General features: G+C 37.9%; 1 protein-coding gene across 1 annotated transcript; it reads left to right on the top strand.

The window, feature by feature from the left end:
• The first annotated feature begins 358 nt into the window (after positions 1-358).
• LOC112058125 (uncharacterized) lies at positions 359-7,471 on the top strand. The gene is made up of 4 exons (XM_024098816.2): positions 359-454; positions 1,809-1,982; positions 2,791-2,953; positions 7,392-7,471. The coding sequence occupies exons 1-4, from the start codon at positions 359-361 to the stop codon at positions 7,469-7,471; spliced, it is 513 nt and encodes a 170-aa protein (XP_023954584.2).
• The last annotated feature ends 11,428 nt before the right edge of the window (positions 7,472-18,899 follow it).

Here is an 18,899-nt window from a genome sequence, read left to right as displayed (position 1 = left end):
CGGATATAGTGAGCGTATACCCATACAAATCCATACGAAGAATACCAACCACTCGAGGCGAGGCGGTGCGGGCAGATCGGGTCCCGGGTGGCTCTAATGAGCTACGACCTTTACTTTACTTACAGCAAAAAGCTATAACTTTATATTTGGACGCTGACAAGGAATAGACAAAGAAGAATAAAGACATATCACCTGAAAACTGTCAAAAAATTATAATATCATAGATTAAATTTTTGTGTACTTTAATTTCATATTACTGTAAAATATTTATTGGTAAATTTATGAGAAGTGCAACAGAATGCTATGAATGTGAAATTTTTTTGTGTTTATTTGGAAAGTTATTTAAAAAATATTCAACATGTTACTGGACATGAATAGATTGCCAACTGTAATCAGTTGTTGCTTTTGTTGTTTCTTGCGAGCTGGAACTGTTATGATATCGATATTCTCTTTCGTAAGTATTTTTCTCTATACAGTAAAAGCTCCTTATTCACGCTTCCTTTTGTTATCGCCGCGTTGCAACGACTTGCGGTACGGACGGCTTCAGTGTGCTCGTGGCGTTCGAGCCGTCCTCATCTCTTGTTGTGTAATTCTTTATGGGTTACTTGGAATAGACGGGGAGAGTGACTTGAGTGGAAAAGGGGAGTGTTTGTTAGCAGTCAAAGGATCCTTTAACCCTACACACATCGATCACAAGTGCGTGACTCCACTCAAGGTCATTCTCTGCCACTAAGGGCTTATTGGTAACATTCTTAGTGGGAATTGTTAGACCTGACAGACTTTCATTCAATAATAGAAGCTTTTAAAAAATGTCAAGCAAGAAAAAATTTCAAAATTCTTCAAACCATTGTCTAAGACCGAAGATAATAGTTATTCAATAACTTCAATTTATTGTTTTTTCTTTATACATTTGTTATTTATTTTGTCACCCATGAACGTATCCCTTATAATCCCATATAAAATACCATTTCATATTCACGGTTTCTGTATTCGCGACACATTTAGAGAACGTATCCGGAAAAAAAACATTTTTGAAGTGATAGCTTCTTATGGAAGGGTAAACTGGTAAAACGCGTTACAGATGAAGTAATCTAAAGCCATAGGCTAACCATTAAACCAACGAGGCAGTTAATAACGATAATACTGTAGCAATAATATGATCTCCTTCAGCATAGTCTTATAGATCTCAAATTGTCTTCCTATAAGTACGACCCGTCAGTCCTTGTAAATAGCAGTGCATTGCTCTATTGGGAACTATCGATTAGCATTGATTGATATACTATTCGCAATTCCCAATAGATGTTGCCTTATAAACATAGACATAGTAGTCGACTGATCATTTAACAAAGAGGAAGTAATAGATATAATAATGGGCGTTTGTTCAAAGTTCCTCGATTACGGGATGTATTTATTCATTATTTATGTTGTTGTGAAGAAGAGGTATCAGTGTTGGTAAAAATAAGAGGGTATTTGATACTCAGCTTTGAGCTCAGTTGTTTGTTAGGCAGCGTGGACACCGTCATGCTGCTAGTCACGTTAGTGATTTTGTGCTATAATGTTTTATGCTGTAATTATTGATAATGTTTTATGTTGTAATTATTATTCACAAATTGTTTAGTATGGCTCACCTTCCCTGCCCGATATATTCTCTGTCAGGCAGGGCTTATGCATTTTAAAGGGATTCTTTAAACCTACTACCAAGGTCACAAGAATAAAAAGTAGCCTATAGTCCTTTTCCTGCAGAAATTCACGCGATTGAGGCCACAAGTGTCCGCTAGCTAAAATATATATTAAATAATTCTTTACAGATTGGAGGATTATTGTTCGCACCAAATGTGGCCGCCGCAAAAGGCTTCTGGAACTTGGATCCCTTGCTCTCATACTACAGCGCGGCCACTGAAGTGTCGATACAGATCACAATTGGTGTAGTGTCCATCATGTTGTGTGTAGCCAGCGTGTTTCTTTTAATTGGAGCCATATGTGTACGTATTTTTTATATACATTGCCATATATTCTCTTACTACACAAAAAAGTGTGAGCGCCACAAAAGGCTTCTGAATTTGAACCGCTTTCTCTTATACTACGTTGCGCATAGTCAGCGTGTTCTGTGATTGATTGGAGTCATTCGTACGTAATTTTAATTTTAATTATCTCCCTTTTTTAACAAGTTAGCCCGCTTCCATCTTAGAGTGCATCATCACTTACCATCAAGTGAGATTGCAAGGGCTAACTTGTAAAGAATAAAAAAAAATTGCGTTTTTTTTTAATACTCTTTATTTGTACACTACAATAAATAAAAGAAAACAAGCAAAACAGAAACATAAGAAAAAGTAGAATACAAAAGGCGGCCTTATCGCTTAGTAGCGATCTCTTCCAGGCAACCTTAGGCTTAGGAACTTATTAAGATAACTGTAGGTGGCGTGTACGTAATAATAATGTACATTATACATACATACAAATAACTACACACTAATACATAAACCATAATACACAAATTATATAATAATTATAAATATCATAAAATAAACTAATATATATTATTGCGTTGTTCGTCGTTAAAAATTATCTATCGAATAACTCAACCATAAGACTTACGTGGCATTTAGTTAGAATACTCTTACGTGTATTAAATACTATCCACTGCCCCGCGGTTACAATCGCATAGTTCCCGTAAAATTACGGGAATAAAATATAGCCTATGACACTCACAAATAACTTCCAAATCCAAAGATTACAATACCACAAACTTTATCTGTTTATAATTTTAATATATATTTTCATGTTTTTCAGAACATGCCAATTCTAATATTGGTATATCAATGGATTGCATTTATATACAGCTGTATAATTTTTATCCTGTTCTTCGTGCTTGCCTTGTTCTGTTTCTTTGTGCACTCCAATTGCATTTTGGCTGGTGTAGTGCTGTGCTTTTTGATGGTGTTTGAAGTTTTACGTAAGTTTAATTTAAGACTTTTTAAGTTCGTTATAGATTTATAACCGATATTGTTTTTTTTATTGTCTACAAGTTAGCCCTTGACTGCAATCTATGCAATGGTGGTAAGTGATGACGCAATCTAAGATGGAAGCGGGCTAACTTGTTAGGAGGAGAATGACAATCCACACCACTTTCCGTTTTTTCTCGTCATCGTACCGGAAAGCTAAATCGATTGGCAGGACGTTGTTGCCGGTAGGGTTGTAATTATCACAGCTGAAGCCTCTCACCAGCCAGATCTGGACCAATCAAGAAAACCTCAATCAGCCCAGCCGGGGATCGAACCCAGGACCCCCGTCTTGTAAATCCAATGCGCATACCACTGCGTCACGAAGGCCACGGATTTCACTAGTAAATATTTTGTTTTTCGGCCCAAGGACTAGAGGATACTGTTCAATTAGTGTAATACCTACCCGTGCCAAGCCTAAGCGGGTCGCTAGTTATACTTATAAGCTTTCCTCTTCAATTAAGCTATCTATTAAAAAAGACGGCATCAAAATCCGTTGCGTAGTTTTAAAGATTTAAGCATACATATACAGGGACAGGGATATCGGGACAGACAAAGCGACTTTGTTATATACTATTTAGTGATACGTAATTTGATATCATGATTATTTCACAAGCTAACGCATTTGAGGAGCACGGTATAACTACATGAATTTCCATTTAAATTGCATTTTCCCTACCAATATAGCGAAGTGATCTCCTTATTTCCTTGCATGAATTTCTCGCTCTTAATTTAATATTACTGAAACATTGCCGGCTACAAGATGCTACGCCGTAGCGTGTAGCTACCTGAGAGCTACGTGAATGTACTCTAAAGTGCTACGAAACTTAATCTACGTTTCGACACTATCAACTAGTGTCTGAGAGGTAGTGGGATATTTTTACTTCGGGATCATCATCATCATTGTCAGCCGATAGACGTCCACTGCTGGACATAGGCCTCTTGCATGGACTTCCAAACAAAACGGTCTCGAGCCGCCAGCATCCAGCGGCTCCCTGCAACCCGCTTGATGTCTTCGGTCCACCTAGTGGGGGGTCGACCAACACTGCGCTTTCCGGTGCGGGGTCGCCATTCCAACACCTTGGGACCCCAACGTCCATCGGCTCTTCGAACTATGTGGACTGCCCACTGTCACTTCAACTTCGCGACTCGCTGAGCTATGTCAGTGACTTTAGTTCGTCTGCGGATCTCCTCATTTCTCACTTCGAGATACTTCACGCAAATTTTAAAATCATCATCATAATCATTAACAGCCGATGGACTGCTGGACAAAGGGCATCCATCAGCATCCATCGGCTCTCTGCAACCCGCTTGATGACCTCAGTCCACTCCATCAGCATCCATCGGCTCTCTGCAAACCGCTTGATGACCTCAGTCCACCTAGTGGCGGGTCCACCGACACTGCGTTTTCTGATGCGAGGTCACCATTCCAACACCTTGGGACCCCAACGTCCATCGGCTCTTTGAACTATGTGCCCTGCCCATGGCCACCTCAGCATCGCGACGCTCCATCGCCCGCTGATACCTTTAAAATAAAAATCTGATATTGTAAATTACAAAATGATTTTGCGGTTTTTATGGCATTTGATATTTTTATATTTTATTTCTGTGCAAACTACTAAAAAAATAATTTTGTTCTCTGGCAAAAGTATTCAAGTATCAAGCACGACAGAAGTGTGAATTTGTCGAAGGATATTATAATGATTTAAAGTTGATTTTTTTTTTCTTCACGACATCGTACTGGAACGCTAAATCGCTTGGCGGTACGTCTTTACCGGTAGGATGGTAACTAGCCACAGCTAAAGTCTTCCAACAAACAGACCTGGACCAATTAAGAAAACCTGAATCGGCCCAGCCGGGTATTGAACCTAGGACCTCCGTCTTGTAAATCCACAGTGAGCCAGCTATTCTTTCACCACTCTCTTCGACTATAATGGTTGCAAAGAGCATGCACGGTCTCACAGCTGCTTTTGACGTCTTTGCCGTGATTTGGTTATCGATATTCCTTTCTCTGAATAGTCTTTGATACGATAGACTATTGGACTAATTGAATGGATAACGTACTTTGAACAGAATCATATCGATTCAAGGGAAATCTGATTGCCTTTATGACGTAGAAATGCATGTAATCTTATTTCATGGATAGGTTTAGGTTTGTTTATCTGGTACAAATAATATTACATAATTTGGGTGTATGTATTCTATGCTACTTAAAGCCAGTTTCTTCATGTAAAGCTAAAGTAACAGTAAAAGTAGTAAGTAGTTAAGAAGACTTTATTTTTCAGTGAATAAGACCGTCACTTTTGATTTATGACGTTACTTTGACTGTTACTTCTGATGAAGAAACTGGCCGTTAATAATAATAAAAACACTTTATTACATCAAAAACAAAATTTTACAAAACAAATAAAGTGAAAATACAAACAATGGTGTAACGGCGACCTTATCTCTAAATTGATATCTTCCAGGCAATCGTTAATCATAAGGAGTTCACAAAGAGAAGTGGTTGGTTGAAATACTGTACAATAAAAAATAAATGAAATATATTTACTTGAAACTACTTTTAATATTTAATATTATTTTTATTATGTTGGATAAAAATCTACTTGCCGGCTTAATTTAATTTCAATGTATTTTATCCTACATATTTTAGGACGAGCCGCTTTTCAAATTATAAATTATAAGCAACAAATCGTACAACTAGTTTTTATGAGATTTAAGTACATAGTACATACATAAATACGGGTTGATACGGAATTTCCATTTTTATTTATTTAAGAATACTTTTTACACTTGTGATATGACAAACGCTATCTCGTAAATCTTTGAGGGAGTTACTGACTGGCAAAGGTAAAATGGGGTTGACATGTTTGCTAGAAATATAAATAAAAATATTTTTATGGATATGTATGTTTTTATGGACCTTAAGGCTATACGAGATGCCAATAAAAGAAAACAATATCCAGGAGTAATTTTCCAAATTGGCTTAGTTATGGTTTAATGCAAGACTACGGTCATGGCAAGATACTACATTAGTGGCTTACAGCAAAGCTATTAAATAATGTTGTATCTTCAATTATTTGTTTTCTAATTAGTATGAATAAATAGCAACCATATACTAATAACGATGATGAAGAATAAGTTATAAATTTAAACTAATTAAACTAAACAAAATATAGTCACTAAATAAATCATGAAAACTCCCGTACACAGCGCACAATTTGCAAGCAAACTGCATTTTCCCTTCACATCCCGCAAAGTGATTTTGTAATAACATTGCCGTGATTAATTGAATAAACGAAGGCGTAGCGCTACGCTAGAACGCTACGCCGTAGAGTTTCGTAGCGCGTCTTAAAGTGCATCCGCTAAAGCATAGGAGTAGGGTAATTTTTGCTTTAGTATTATGATTATTAGCCTATTTTAACGGCTCACTACAGGTGGAGGCCTTCCTCTATAAAGTGGAGGGGATATAGTTTACACTCACCACACCGCTTCAATACGGTTTGTCGGGCTTAAAGCTGCCAGCTGCTTCAGTCAACGGAAGCGGAGCCGAGAAACGGAGAAATAGTAAACAATAGGATTGCACAAAATGTCCGCTCCTCTTAAGTGGACAGGGACTTGCGAGCTACCTTAAGTGGAGCGGAGAAACGAAGTGGGGAATCAAATCCGCAATTTGGCTCCGCATTACTTTCTTACTTCCGCTCCGCAGCCTCACTCCTTTCCGGTGGACACACACAGTACGGGACTCCGCTCCGTATTAGTTCGTTTCTCCACTACTCTCACTCGCACCGCTCTGCTGGATAGGCAGCCTAAGGTGATAACGTTAAATTCTTTGATGAGGATGACCATTTAAGATGTCAATGATAATGATCGAGACTTCTCCTCGAAGATCACGTTAAGCATTCCGTTTCCTTCATTATAAGGTCCAGCTTATCAATTACTTATCGTAACTTTAATTTTAGTTTTCGACTATAATTACTATCATTAAATTAAATTATGACATAACTTAATTTTGTTGATCCATCTATAAAGATTTGCCCGATACTGACCACGCTGCGCATGCGGGTTGGTCAGCGCAGGGCCAAATTTCTCGCACCGGTGTCGCTACTGCCCGACACCAGCCTGTGCCATTTAAAAATCTAGCCATTGTGAATGCCATTTGTCGGTCGCCAGAGCCTCGTCGGTCTATCTGCAGGGTGCACCACGAGCAGGTGAGGTTGGCAGTTGGGGGTGACTAAATGGTACTAGTGCTTCCCCCTTACACCCCTATGTTTGGAAGTCCCTACAAAAGGCCTATATCCTGCAATGGACGTCCATCGGCTGACATGATGATGATGATGATGATGACAGAAATTTGTTTCTAACTTAACCATGGTTTTTTTCTTTTCACAGTAACTGTCTACTTTTTGATCGTCTCAAACAGCCTCCGTCAAACACTGGTGTTAATATCAGGTTCAAATTCAATGCTCTGACAAAGCTTTAACCTTTGTCGTTGAATTTATTTTAGTCCCTAAAGTGTTTCTATTGACTGTTTACTTTTATTTGATGTAGCAAATAAAATATTTACTGTCTGCTTTGTATTTTTACTCCTCCTTTAGGTACACTTTGGAAACAACTGATGAAAACATACGGTAACATACTTTGCTTTTGAATTTCATACTCGTCACACATCGGATGGGTTATTCGCGAGCTCAGTGTATTTGGCTTGGAATTAATCCTACAAACAAGCTAAACAGGCTATGTCTTAGATTCATCTTAGATTTAGATAAATTAATAAGAAAAGTTCAAGGTCTGCAAAAATCAATAATGTGAATAGTTTAAAAAATAAAAAACACGTTTGATACCCATATCATGGGGGAGCATTTCAAACAGCCAGTCCGTCATCTAGGGGAGGCCGTCATATTGGATTTGTAATGACGTTATTAGCAAGTCATATATTGTCATCAGAACTCAACGCGTGTGCAAAATTTCATCCTAATCGAAGACCGGGAAGAGGGTCAAATTAAGATTCCAAGATTTTCTTACATACATAGTTCATTAAGAATGGTCACGCGGTAAACATCGCATATCAACTCGCCTTGTCTCGATTTTTTACAGGGTCAATGCATACGTAGTTCTCTTTTTTGAGAGTATGCGACGGATGATATAAAAGCGCCTATTAATTTAAACCTACCTACGGTACTCTAGGGCAGTTTTTTCTTCCGTGACACTACCGGTAGAATTACGCAGATTTACCATTTCAGAACGGCCAACTAAACCGAGGTCCGAATCCAAAAAAAATATTTAATATATTATTACATTTATACAAGCAACACTTAAAATTGAATTAAAGTCACGTATGTTTTCTAAATATCGCGTCTCCAATGGGCTATCAATTCAAGTACGTATTAGAAACGCACCGGATGTCACAATTTTTTCTCACTACTACTTCTATTCGTTTACTATTAATTCTGGACAGTGTTAAAATTTCAATATGATTCGAATACACTAACAATAGTTATAAATAGGTAACGTTATAAGTAGGTAGTAAGAATAAAATCAAAAAAATATTGAATTTTAATTTATTAGACCAGGGACACACGATGCGTTGCGGCGCCGCATCGCAAATGTTTAACCTTATCAGTGGTGCGGCGCCGCAACGTTGTTATGTTGCAGCGGCGCCTCAGCAGCGATAGACAGTCTGTTAATAAAGTAATGTTGCGAAGCATAGACAACTGAGCGGTGCCGCTCCGAGGTCGCAACGCATTCACCCTTCCCTGCTTCGTCTCGGTAGTTGCAAGTCCGGTGCGGCGCCGTAGCGCATCGTGTGACATGCCACAGATATTTTTATGTAAGACGACGCAGCGGAAACGCACCAGCGCCGCACCGCCGCCGCAACGCGTCATGTGCCCCCGCTCTTACTCGTACACCCCTCTGGATGGCAAAGCATATTCTTATACATATAAGGGCCAGATCTTAGATCCATTGGATGACCTAATTGATGAATTTGTCAGACACTATATTTATTTTTTGAATGGAAATAGGCTCGCGAAGGGCTCGCGTTTGACCATGATCTAACCTGATGGTAAGTGTAAATACAGTCTAAGATGGAACACGCTTGCCTAGAAGGTGCCTATTCACTCTTGTTTTGAAGATACCCAAGTTATAAGATTCAGGAAACACAGACTTGGGAAGGGTATTCCAAACCTTAGCCGTGTGTATGAGATATTGATAGATAAAAGCATAGATACCCTAGATAAAAGGACATACCTTTTGACGTGACAACGTCTTACTAACTCAAAACACGAAAAAAGATGACGTCATGCGTCGTTCCCTCGCTCTAGGGTTGCCAACTTTTTTTTACAAGAAATAAAGTATGTGCTGGTCTTTAAAGATTATTTTAATAAAACAGTATTTTAGATAAACGACTTTACAGACAACCGATTTTTTTTTATTTCTAAACGTTTTTGACATCTTTCTGATATGTCTTTTTTTTGTGTGTCAGTTTTGGTTGTTTATTTATTTTTATATTTTAATGATTTTGAGAATTTAATAATTAAAAGAGAAACTGATGTTGGATAATAAATAAATATGATTGAAATATTTCCCGGAGTGTCCTCATGTTGTTTCTGTATATCAGTTCGCATGGGCATGCTATATATATCAGTATATGCAGTTGTAAGTTTTATTCATGCAAATTATCTGAAGAGACTATATAAGACTTTATTACGGAAATGTGCATGCCGTGTCTACCTTCATTTGATTGTGCAGAGCCTTGTGTTTGTGTTTTTTAGATTGTAATTGTGTAAATGCTGCCACAGTCACTGGTGGACCAAATAAATAAATAAGAACAGTGATAGCCTAGTGGCTATGTCCTCTGCCTTGTATGAAGGGTGTAGGTTCAAATACAATCAGGGTATACTCCTCCAACTTTTTAGTTATGTGCATTTCAAGCAATTAAATATCACGTGTCTCATACGGTGAAGGAAAAACTTCGTAAGGAAACCTGCACACTTGAGAATTTTCCTAATTCTTTACGTGTGAGAAGTCTGCCAATCCGCTAACGTGTTGGTCTAGCCCCTCTCAATTGTATATTCAATGTATACATATAGTTTTTACACTTCCTGTATTGTGTGTACTGGAAGTGTAAAAACTATATGTTTACGGTAATACATAAGAGGCGTGATAGCCCAGTGGGCGTGATAGCCCATTGGGCCTGGTCCGTGGTGGACTATTGGCCTAATACCTCTCAATCTGAGAGGAGACTCGAGCTCAGCAGTGAGCCGAATATGGATTGATATTATTATTATTATTAATATATAAAGCTGAAGAGTTTGTTTGTTTGTTTGATTGATTGAACGCGCTAATCTCAGGAACTACAGGTCCGATTTGAAAAATTCTTTTGGTGTAAGATAGCCCATTTATCGAGGAAGGCTATATATTATCCCTGTACTCCTATGTTATCTCCTATATATATATGAAACCGCGTGGTGTCAGCTAGTAATAGAATAAAACACAAAATTGTGCATATGTGTTGTGCTTAGTGTCGTTGCTAAAGTCGGATCACTTTTTGCGGTGATTTTGTAGGCCCGTAACATATCTATAGTTAAAATATCGTTGGCCATTGCAAGTTATGTCATATCATAATCATAGAATTTTTTTACAGCTGTGTACATAATATTAAGTAATATTTTTAGATGACCGGCGTCTTCGGTTTGATAGCTATAGTCAATGACAGGAGCACACAATATGAAGATTTGTACAAATTAGCAGAAATATATAAAAATCTCACCAGAAGTAAGTATTTTTGTTGAATTTAGTTGTACTGCAACTCTTGTAAATAAAGTGCAAACTATCCCCACATTTTAAGGTCCGTTTACAGACAAGTAGCGTGACAGACACCCACAGACACCGTCTATTCACACTGTCCAGCTTGAGACACTTAAAGTCCTTTTCATGACCCTGACTCGGCGCTAATGTCTTAATGGCGCTTATTGTCATTTGTGCAAGGCGCTGCCAATTTTAGTTCAGGTTTCATGAAAAGGACTCTACATACATGAACCGCACAGACAAAATATTCTTTCCGTGAATACAGGCCGGGCGCGACCCGTGTATGTCAACGTCTGCGCGACCGCGTTACGATAGATATATAAATACGTTAGTAAACACTTTAGAGAAAAATGTTATTTTGTCTGCCATGGCACGTGTCTGGCACGCTAAATGTCTGTAGATATAAATGGACCTTAAAAGGAGAATGGGTGGTTTTGTCCCACGGCTTTATACAGTAGTGATAAATGACATTTTAAAGCTCATAATAATATCAATACATCATATAAACAAAATTTAAATGTCTGTTTGCGATTTCAATAGAACTATGTTTTTTCAAGTGTATATAGCTATTTACACGACATAAAAACATAATAAAGTTGTTGCATCACGGTAATCTCTGGAATGACTGAACCAATTTTAATGGGACTTTCACTGGAAGATAGAGAAAGTTATGGAGCAACTTTTTATCCCGAAAAAAATACATAGTTTCCGCGGAATATGTGAAAAACAGAATTTCACGCGTAACAGTCGTCGAGGGAGTCGAAGTAGTTTTATCCTGTATCCAGAGATTACCCTCTACAACCTCTCAAACATAAACTTTAAATTAGTATAGATTAAGAATATGCGTAATTTCTCTTTTATTTAAAATATGATCAATTCCTTTTCTCCTCCAAACACTTATAACAACCAAGGCAATCATCAACTACGGCATCGATCCCAATGATTCTCGTGTTAAATCCGGCTTCATAACGTCTCGTTTTCAGGTACAGAAAAGAAAGATATTGTTCGTAATTCAAACATATTGGTGAAAACTTTATTTAGCGTATTTTCAATGTGCTTTATGTGCACTGGCCTTATGTTATTTTTTGGGACATTATTTGTAAGTATAATTTAATTTTTTTATACATATAAACGTAAATAAAATGGAGGAATGTTCGCGAAAAGTCAATTCCAAGAAATTGTCAACAATGATTAACCTACGAACGGAAGCGTAGATTTTCCAAATACTTGAACCCCAATACGTACCAATCATCATCATCAATATTATTATCATCAATATTATCATCATCATTATCAACCCATATTCGGCTCACTGCTGAGCTAGAGTCTCCTCTCAGAATAAGAGGGATCAGTGGACCAATAGTCCACCACGCTGGCCCAATGTGGATTGGCTGACTTCACACACGCAGAGAATTAGATGTTTTTCCTTCACCATTTGAGACACGTGATATTTTAATTTCTTAAAATGCACACAATTGAAAAGTTGGAGGTGCATGCCCCGGACCAGATTCGAACCCACACCCTCCGGAATCGGAGGCAGAGGTTATATCCACTGGGCTATCACGGCTCTCCAATACTTATACACATACCAATACGTATACTTGATACGTACCAATTCTTTCATAATCCGTAACTGTGATTATGAGAGCCGTGACAGCCCAGTGGATATGACCTCTGCCTTCGATTCGGAGGACGAAGGTTCGAATACAACCCTATGCACCTCTTTTCAGTTAGGTGCATTTAAAAAAATTAAATATCACGTCTCAAATGATGAAGGAAAATCATCGTGGGGAAACCTGCACACCGGAGGGTTTTCTTAGTTTTCTACGTGGTAGACCTAACCTAACCCCTCTCATTCTGAGAGAAGACTCGTGCTCAACAGTGAGCCGAATATGGGTTGTTAATGATGATGACGTAATTTTGTAATTTCAGAAATCAGAAGGCCTCGTGAATGCTTTCGTCTGGGTGACATTACTGAACGTTTTGCTCGGTTTCCTAATGTTGGCAGTGACATCGGTTGAATGTGTCATATACGACGACACGTGTCTGTTCACGAACTCTCTGGACTGGCTCTCTGGAGCTTTTTTGGTGTTATCTTTCGTGGGCTGTTTATTTAGTAAGTTTAATGTATTATACAGGGTGCTGACTTGGAGACTTGGTCGCTAACTATGGGCTTCATAAAAAGGCTCAGAGTCACACAGCGGGCGATGGAATAAGCTATGTTAGGAGTATCTCTGCGTGATCGAATCAGACACGAGGAGATCCGCAGAAGTACCAAAGTCACCGACATAGCTCAACGGGTTGCGAAGCTGAAGTGGCAATGGGCGGGGCACATAGTTCGAAAAACCGATGGACGTTGGGGTCCCAAAGTGCTGGAATGGCGACCCCGCACGCAGTGTTGCCCCCACCAGGTGGACTGACGACATCAAGCGAGTCGCAGGGATTCGCTGGGTGCAGGTGGCTCAGTATCGTGATGTTTGGAAGTCCCTACAAAAGGCCTATGTCCTGCAGTGGATGTCCATCGGCTGATATGATGATGATGATGATGACAGGGTGCTGGGTAGAATTTTCCATAACTTGAAGGTGTTGACAAGTCCACTTATAGGAGCCGAACTGCATAACATTTTTTTTTTAACTAAAAAAACTATCTGGACTGTCTCTCTGCAACTCTGTTGGTTGTTCTTGCTGTGAGATATTGGACATATAAGTTTCAATGTATCTATACTTCTATACTATATAAAGCTGAAGAGTTTGTTTGTTTGATTGAACGCGCTAATCTCAGGAACTACTGGACTGAATAGAAAAATTCTTTCAGTGTTAGATAGCCCATTTATCGAGGAAGGCTATAGGCTATATTACACCTGTACTCCTATAGGAACGAGAACCACGCAAGTGAAACTCGTATAAGCAAGCATGCATGCTGACAAACTCTCTGTACTGGGTTTCTGCAAGTCTATTGGTCCTTGCCATTGGATGTTTGACGGTTTCATCCGCGTAGTTCCCGTTCCCGTGGGTATAAAATATATAATATATTAAAGCCTATGAAACTATAGCTTTAAGAATTTTAATATTTTACAGTTTAGTAGATCCTGATATCTATACATCCTCACAAAGTGACAAATTTTACCGCTTTATAATATTAACTAGTATAATATTTAATAATAAATAATAATCAATTTAACTATTTCAGTGTGGATATATTTCATTGTCGTTGCAAACACATACTTGCTGGAAGAAGAACACTTACTTCGCTAGAAGAGTAAAAAAGAAAAATACGACTAAATAAAATCGATAATTTTAATATTTTAGTCCTCATTTATCTGTAGATTTTTATTTCAATATCATGACTTTCGTCATCATCATCATCATCATCATCATCATCATCATCATCATCATCATCATCATCATCATCATCATCATCATCATCATCATCATCATCATCATCATCGTCATCATCATCATCATCATCATCATCATCATCATCATCATCATCATCATCATCATCATCATCATCATCATCATCATCATCATCATCATCATCGTCATCATCATCATCATCATCATCATCATCATCATCATCATCATCATCATCATCATCATCATCATCATCATCATCATCATCATCGTCATCATCATCATCATCATCATCATCATCATCATCATCATCATCATCATCATCATCATCATCATCATCATCGTCATCATCATCATCATCATCATCATCATCATCATCATCGTCATCAGCCAATGGAAGTCCACCGCTGGACTTGGGCCTTTTGTAGGGACTTCCAAATATAACGGTCTCGAGCCGCCAGCATACACCGGCTTGATAACCCGGTTGATGTAGTCGGTCCACCGCGTGAGGGGTCAACCAACACTGCGGTGTGGGGTCACCATTAATACCTTGGGACCCCAAATTTTACTTCTTAGGGTAATTAGCCACTACCAAAGCCTGCTATCAGACTTAACCTAAGCTTATCTAAGAAATATTAAATCCTAAGCTGATTTGAATCAGGGAACCGAACCCAAGACCTCTCTGTTAAGAGCCATAGCATTACCAACTTCGTCAAGAGGGGTCGACAAAATCAATGTATAGCAAACAAACCACGATTAGTATATACATAAGCGTGAACAAACTTTTGCAGATTGTTAAAGTAAATAAACCAAGATCTTGTTTAGTTTAAGAGCTAAGCTGAACCAACTTCGTAATAGATTCTCAGAAGATATAAGTTGCGAATATCACCTGGTGTTATAGAGTAACTCGTGTAATTGATGATTTAGTAAACCACCACTAAACCACGTGACTGAAAAACGTATATGGATTTATTATTTAAAGATTAATAATAATAAGAAAGCCTTTATTTCCAATAATATATAAGTAATTACACAATATTGTTCAATAGAAATGTAACATTAATTTAAAACAAATATGTCAAAATTCTAAATTAAAATTTAATAAATGTCGGAAAAATTCTTCGTCTTTTTATAAGATTAGATTTTTAAAATATTGTTGATAATTTGTTTTTTCTAATGTACAGTAATGTTACGTTATTAATTTCTCCAATACGACTGCCTTTATAAACCTATGTGATAATTAAGTAACTAAGTAATTCTGGAGTGTGCAATATTTATAATTATTTTTGAACGCAACTTGATTCTGACGTAGTTTACAATGATACTTTGAAACCTGAAACCAGAAAAATGTTCAATTTATACAGAAGTGAATGATAATCGTCATAATTATCTGGTATTTTTTTTAATGCCCCAATAACAGAACCCCTGAGGATCTGTCTTTATCAGTATCAGAGGGACGCGGGTTCCCAAATTTAGGCCTACAATGTTTTAAATAGACCCTCAGACGTTAATAGAAATACTCAAGATTGAAGGCTTAATGAGCTCTGCAAGAGATATTCTAACTCTGAAAGATTGAAAATTAAAGAAAAGAAAAATAAAAATCATAATTATTATACTAAATCTTAATATGACTTAGCAGTTTAATAGAATGAGCGGATATTTCAATATAATTTGTGTTAAGTTTTGTAGGACCAAGTGGGCCTACACTTTAGAAATCATGATATGTATAATATCGTCTCCTCCTCAAACGGGCGGTCTTGTTGTGTTGTCTGACAAAATGGAGTCTTTAATGGGCTCATGCTTTTAGTGTAAAGTTGGAAAATAATGGAGTAATTTTATATTTTCCAATGTGATAATACACTCCTATTTATTTTTAGAGTTCTTTTGTTATAAAATCTATAAGTAGGTACAAGTTCGTTACATACATATTCGTCTATCTATCTGTATGTCTGTCTGCCATTTAGAATTAATTTCCTCTCATTTGAATTAATGTACTATATCTAACTAATCTCCTAATTTAAAATGAGAGGAAATTTATTATTATTAATTGTATTGGGATTTTAAACTTTACGGTAGATAAAATCCGTTTGAAACGAACCGTATGATGCGGATCAGTGGACGCACTTCTATTCAAAGTATACTAAAATCCGTTAGAGGCGATGCATCCGATAAACGATGCGAATCAGTGGACGCCTACTATTATTAGGCGTCTATTTCGTAGAAACATTTACTTGGTTGCTGTATTGTGACGTCATTAGTCAGTGTCCTCTTGACACGATGCCCTCCACAAGTATGCTTTAGGAGACTTCGGTCACATTTTCTCCGTCCTTGAAGGATTGTACGGATTTGTGTTTTGCTAGACACCGTTTCGTACTAGAATAATGCTGCAACTAGATACTATTAAGGTATAGCTACTAGCCTACGATTAACCAGATTTTTTTTATTCTTTACAAGTTATCCCTTGACTAAACTCACCTGTTGCTAAATGATGATGCAACCTAAGATGGAAGCGGTCTAACTTGCTTCGAGTAGGTTGAAAATTCACCATCCATCAAAATAGACTGGTAATGTGTTTATTGGTATATGAGAGCCGTTATAGCCCAGTGGACATGACCTTTGCCTTCGTTTACGGAGGGTATGCGTTCGAAACCGGTCCGGTCCGGGGCATACACCTCCAACCGTTCAGTTGTGTGCATTTTAAGAAATTAATTATCACGTGTCTCAAACGGTAAAGAAAAAAAAACATCGTTAGGAAACCTGCGAATTTTCTTAATTCTCTGCGTGTGTGAAGTCTGCCAATCCGCATTGGGCCAGCGTGGTGGACTATTCGCATAACCTCTCTCATACTGAGAAGAGGCTCACGCTCAGCAGTGAGGTGATTATGTGTTAATTTAGCCCGTTTAAAAACGTGTTCTTTCTAAATTAACATCCCATTTTTGACCGTCTCTCTCGCGTTTCAGGAGATACTTTGTCAAGGGGGGATTCGTATAATAAATATTATGTAAATTTTCAATTACAACGACAAAGGCGCGCTAACAAGCGGCTCGGAGGCGAGGCGTTTGTTTTAAATTCAGCCTTCATCAATTTTAGAGGTCGTTGTATGAAGATCGTCACTTACTATAACTTGGCAACTTCGTTTGTAACACTACCGACGGTCCGCGCGGGCGTGTAGCGATGAATGAAAAACCCACGACTGATTTTTTTTTTGATGCACCTCACATCCGCCCTGGTTGTATGATATAAATAAAAACTTGAAATTGGAATGGAATGCAACGTTGCTGTCTGTAGAATGCGTTATTTTTTTTTTTATTTGACTTTTATTGAGTTGCGAATTTAAAGAGCGAGATTTGAAGACAGTACGGTTTAATACCTTTGCCTTTTTCTCATGTGAAAAATAAAAAATAAAATTAAAAAGCAAGTAATCGCACTTGATTTTTTTAAGTAATTCATTGTGAATTTGTGACCGTCACTTACATGTTTTGCAACATTAATTGTTTTTGTTGTCTATCTAGTGAGAATGGTGACCCTAATTTGTAGATGGATGAAATTTTCAATCTGTTACCATCAAAGTCGAGACGCATTTACTTAAATACCTACCTACGAAAAATTTAAATAAGTGGGGAAAAGAGCAACGAATGGATTCACTTACGAAAGGAGTTTTTTATGGTATTATCTCCCACGTTTACCTCACATACTCATTATTCATCTTCAAAGCAGTCAAAATTATGTTACCGGGTAAAAATATCTCCCTTAACATCCAAAATTGTAGACTTTTGTACATTTAATTTTTAATTACGCACGTACGATTTCACACCCGCGATGTCTTTCTCCCCGTCGCCCGTATATCATGAGATTGAGAGAGAGAGAGTGAGAGTCCTGGGTTCGATCCCCAGCTGGGTGGATTGAGGTTTTCTTAATTGGTCCAAGTCTGGCTGGTGGGAGGCTTCGCCCGTGGCCTAGATACCACGATTTAAGCGATTAGTTAAGCGATTTAGCGTTCTGGTACGATGTCGTCTAGAAACCGAAAGTGGTGTGGATTTTCATCCTACTCATAATAAGTTAGCTCGCTTCCATCTTAGATCATCATCACTTACCATCAGGTGAGATTGTAGTCAAGGGCCAACTTGTATAGAATAAAAAAGGGGATCTGTAAAAGACAGAATATCATGCGATCGGAGTCGCAGCCATCCACCAGTATTGTACAACTCAAAGAAACAGAATTATGAATGTAGCTACGTTTAAATTTTTAAATGTAGCGAAGGTCAATCGATACTCCTTCAAACGAAGAAACTTGATCCAAAATGTATAAGGCCTATGTCATTCCCACACCAATCAATATTTATAGACGTTTACAAAATGTAAGCATTTTACTTCCAAAGTAAATACAAGAATAATTAATAGCAGGCATTATGTACTAGTGGACCCGGTCAAGCTTCGTGTTGACATATGCGCTCTTCTTCCCTTCCCCTACCTCTACCCCTAACACTACCCCTACCCCTACCCCTACCCATTCCCTAAAAAGACTCTCCTTAAAAACTATCGTCATACTTCAAGGAATATTCTAAAAAAAGAATTAGCTACATAGGTTCCGCAGTTAACAATGCAGCTGTCTAATAAAGCTTCTAGTCAATCATCATTAACAACCCATATTCGACTCACTGTTGAGCACGAGTCTGCTATCAGAATGAGAGGTTTAGGCTAATAGCACGCATCACCATCTCAATGCAGATTGGCAGA

The sequence above is a fragment of the Bicyclus anynana genome, chromosome 24 (assembly GCF_947172395.1).
Source record: "Bicyclus anynana chromosome 24, ilBicAnyn1.1, whole genome shotgun sequence".
NCBI lineage: Eukaryota > Metazoa > Arthropoda > Insecta > Lepidoptera > Nymphalidae > Bicyclus > Bicyclus anynana.
Note: the sequence above shows the minus strand (reverse complement) of the source record. Positions and strands in the feature narration are given on the sequence as shown.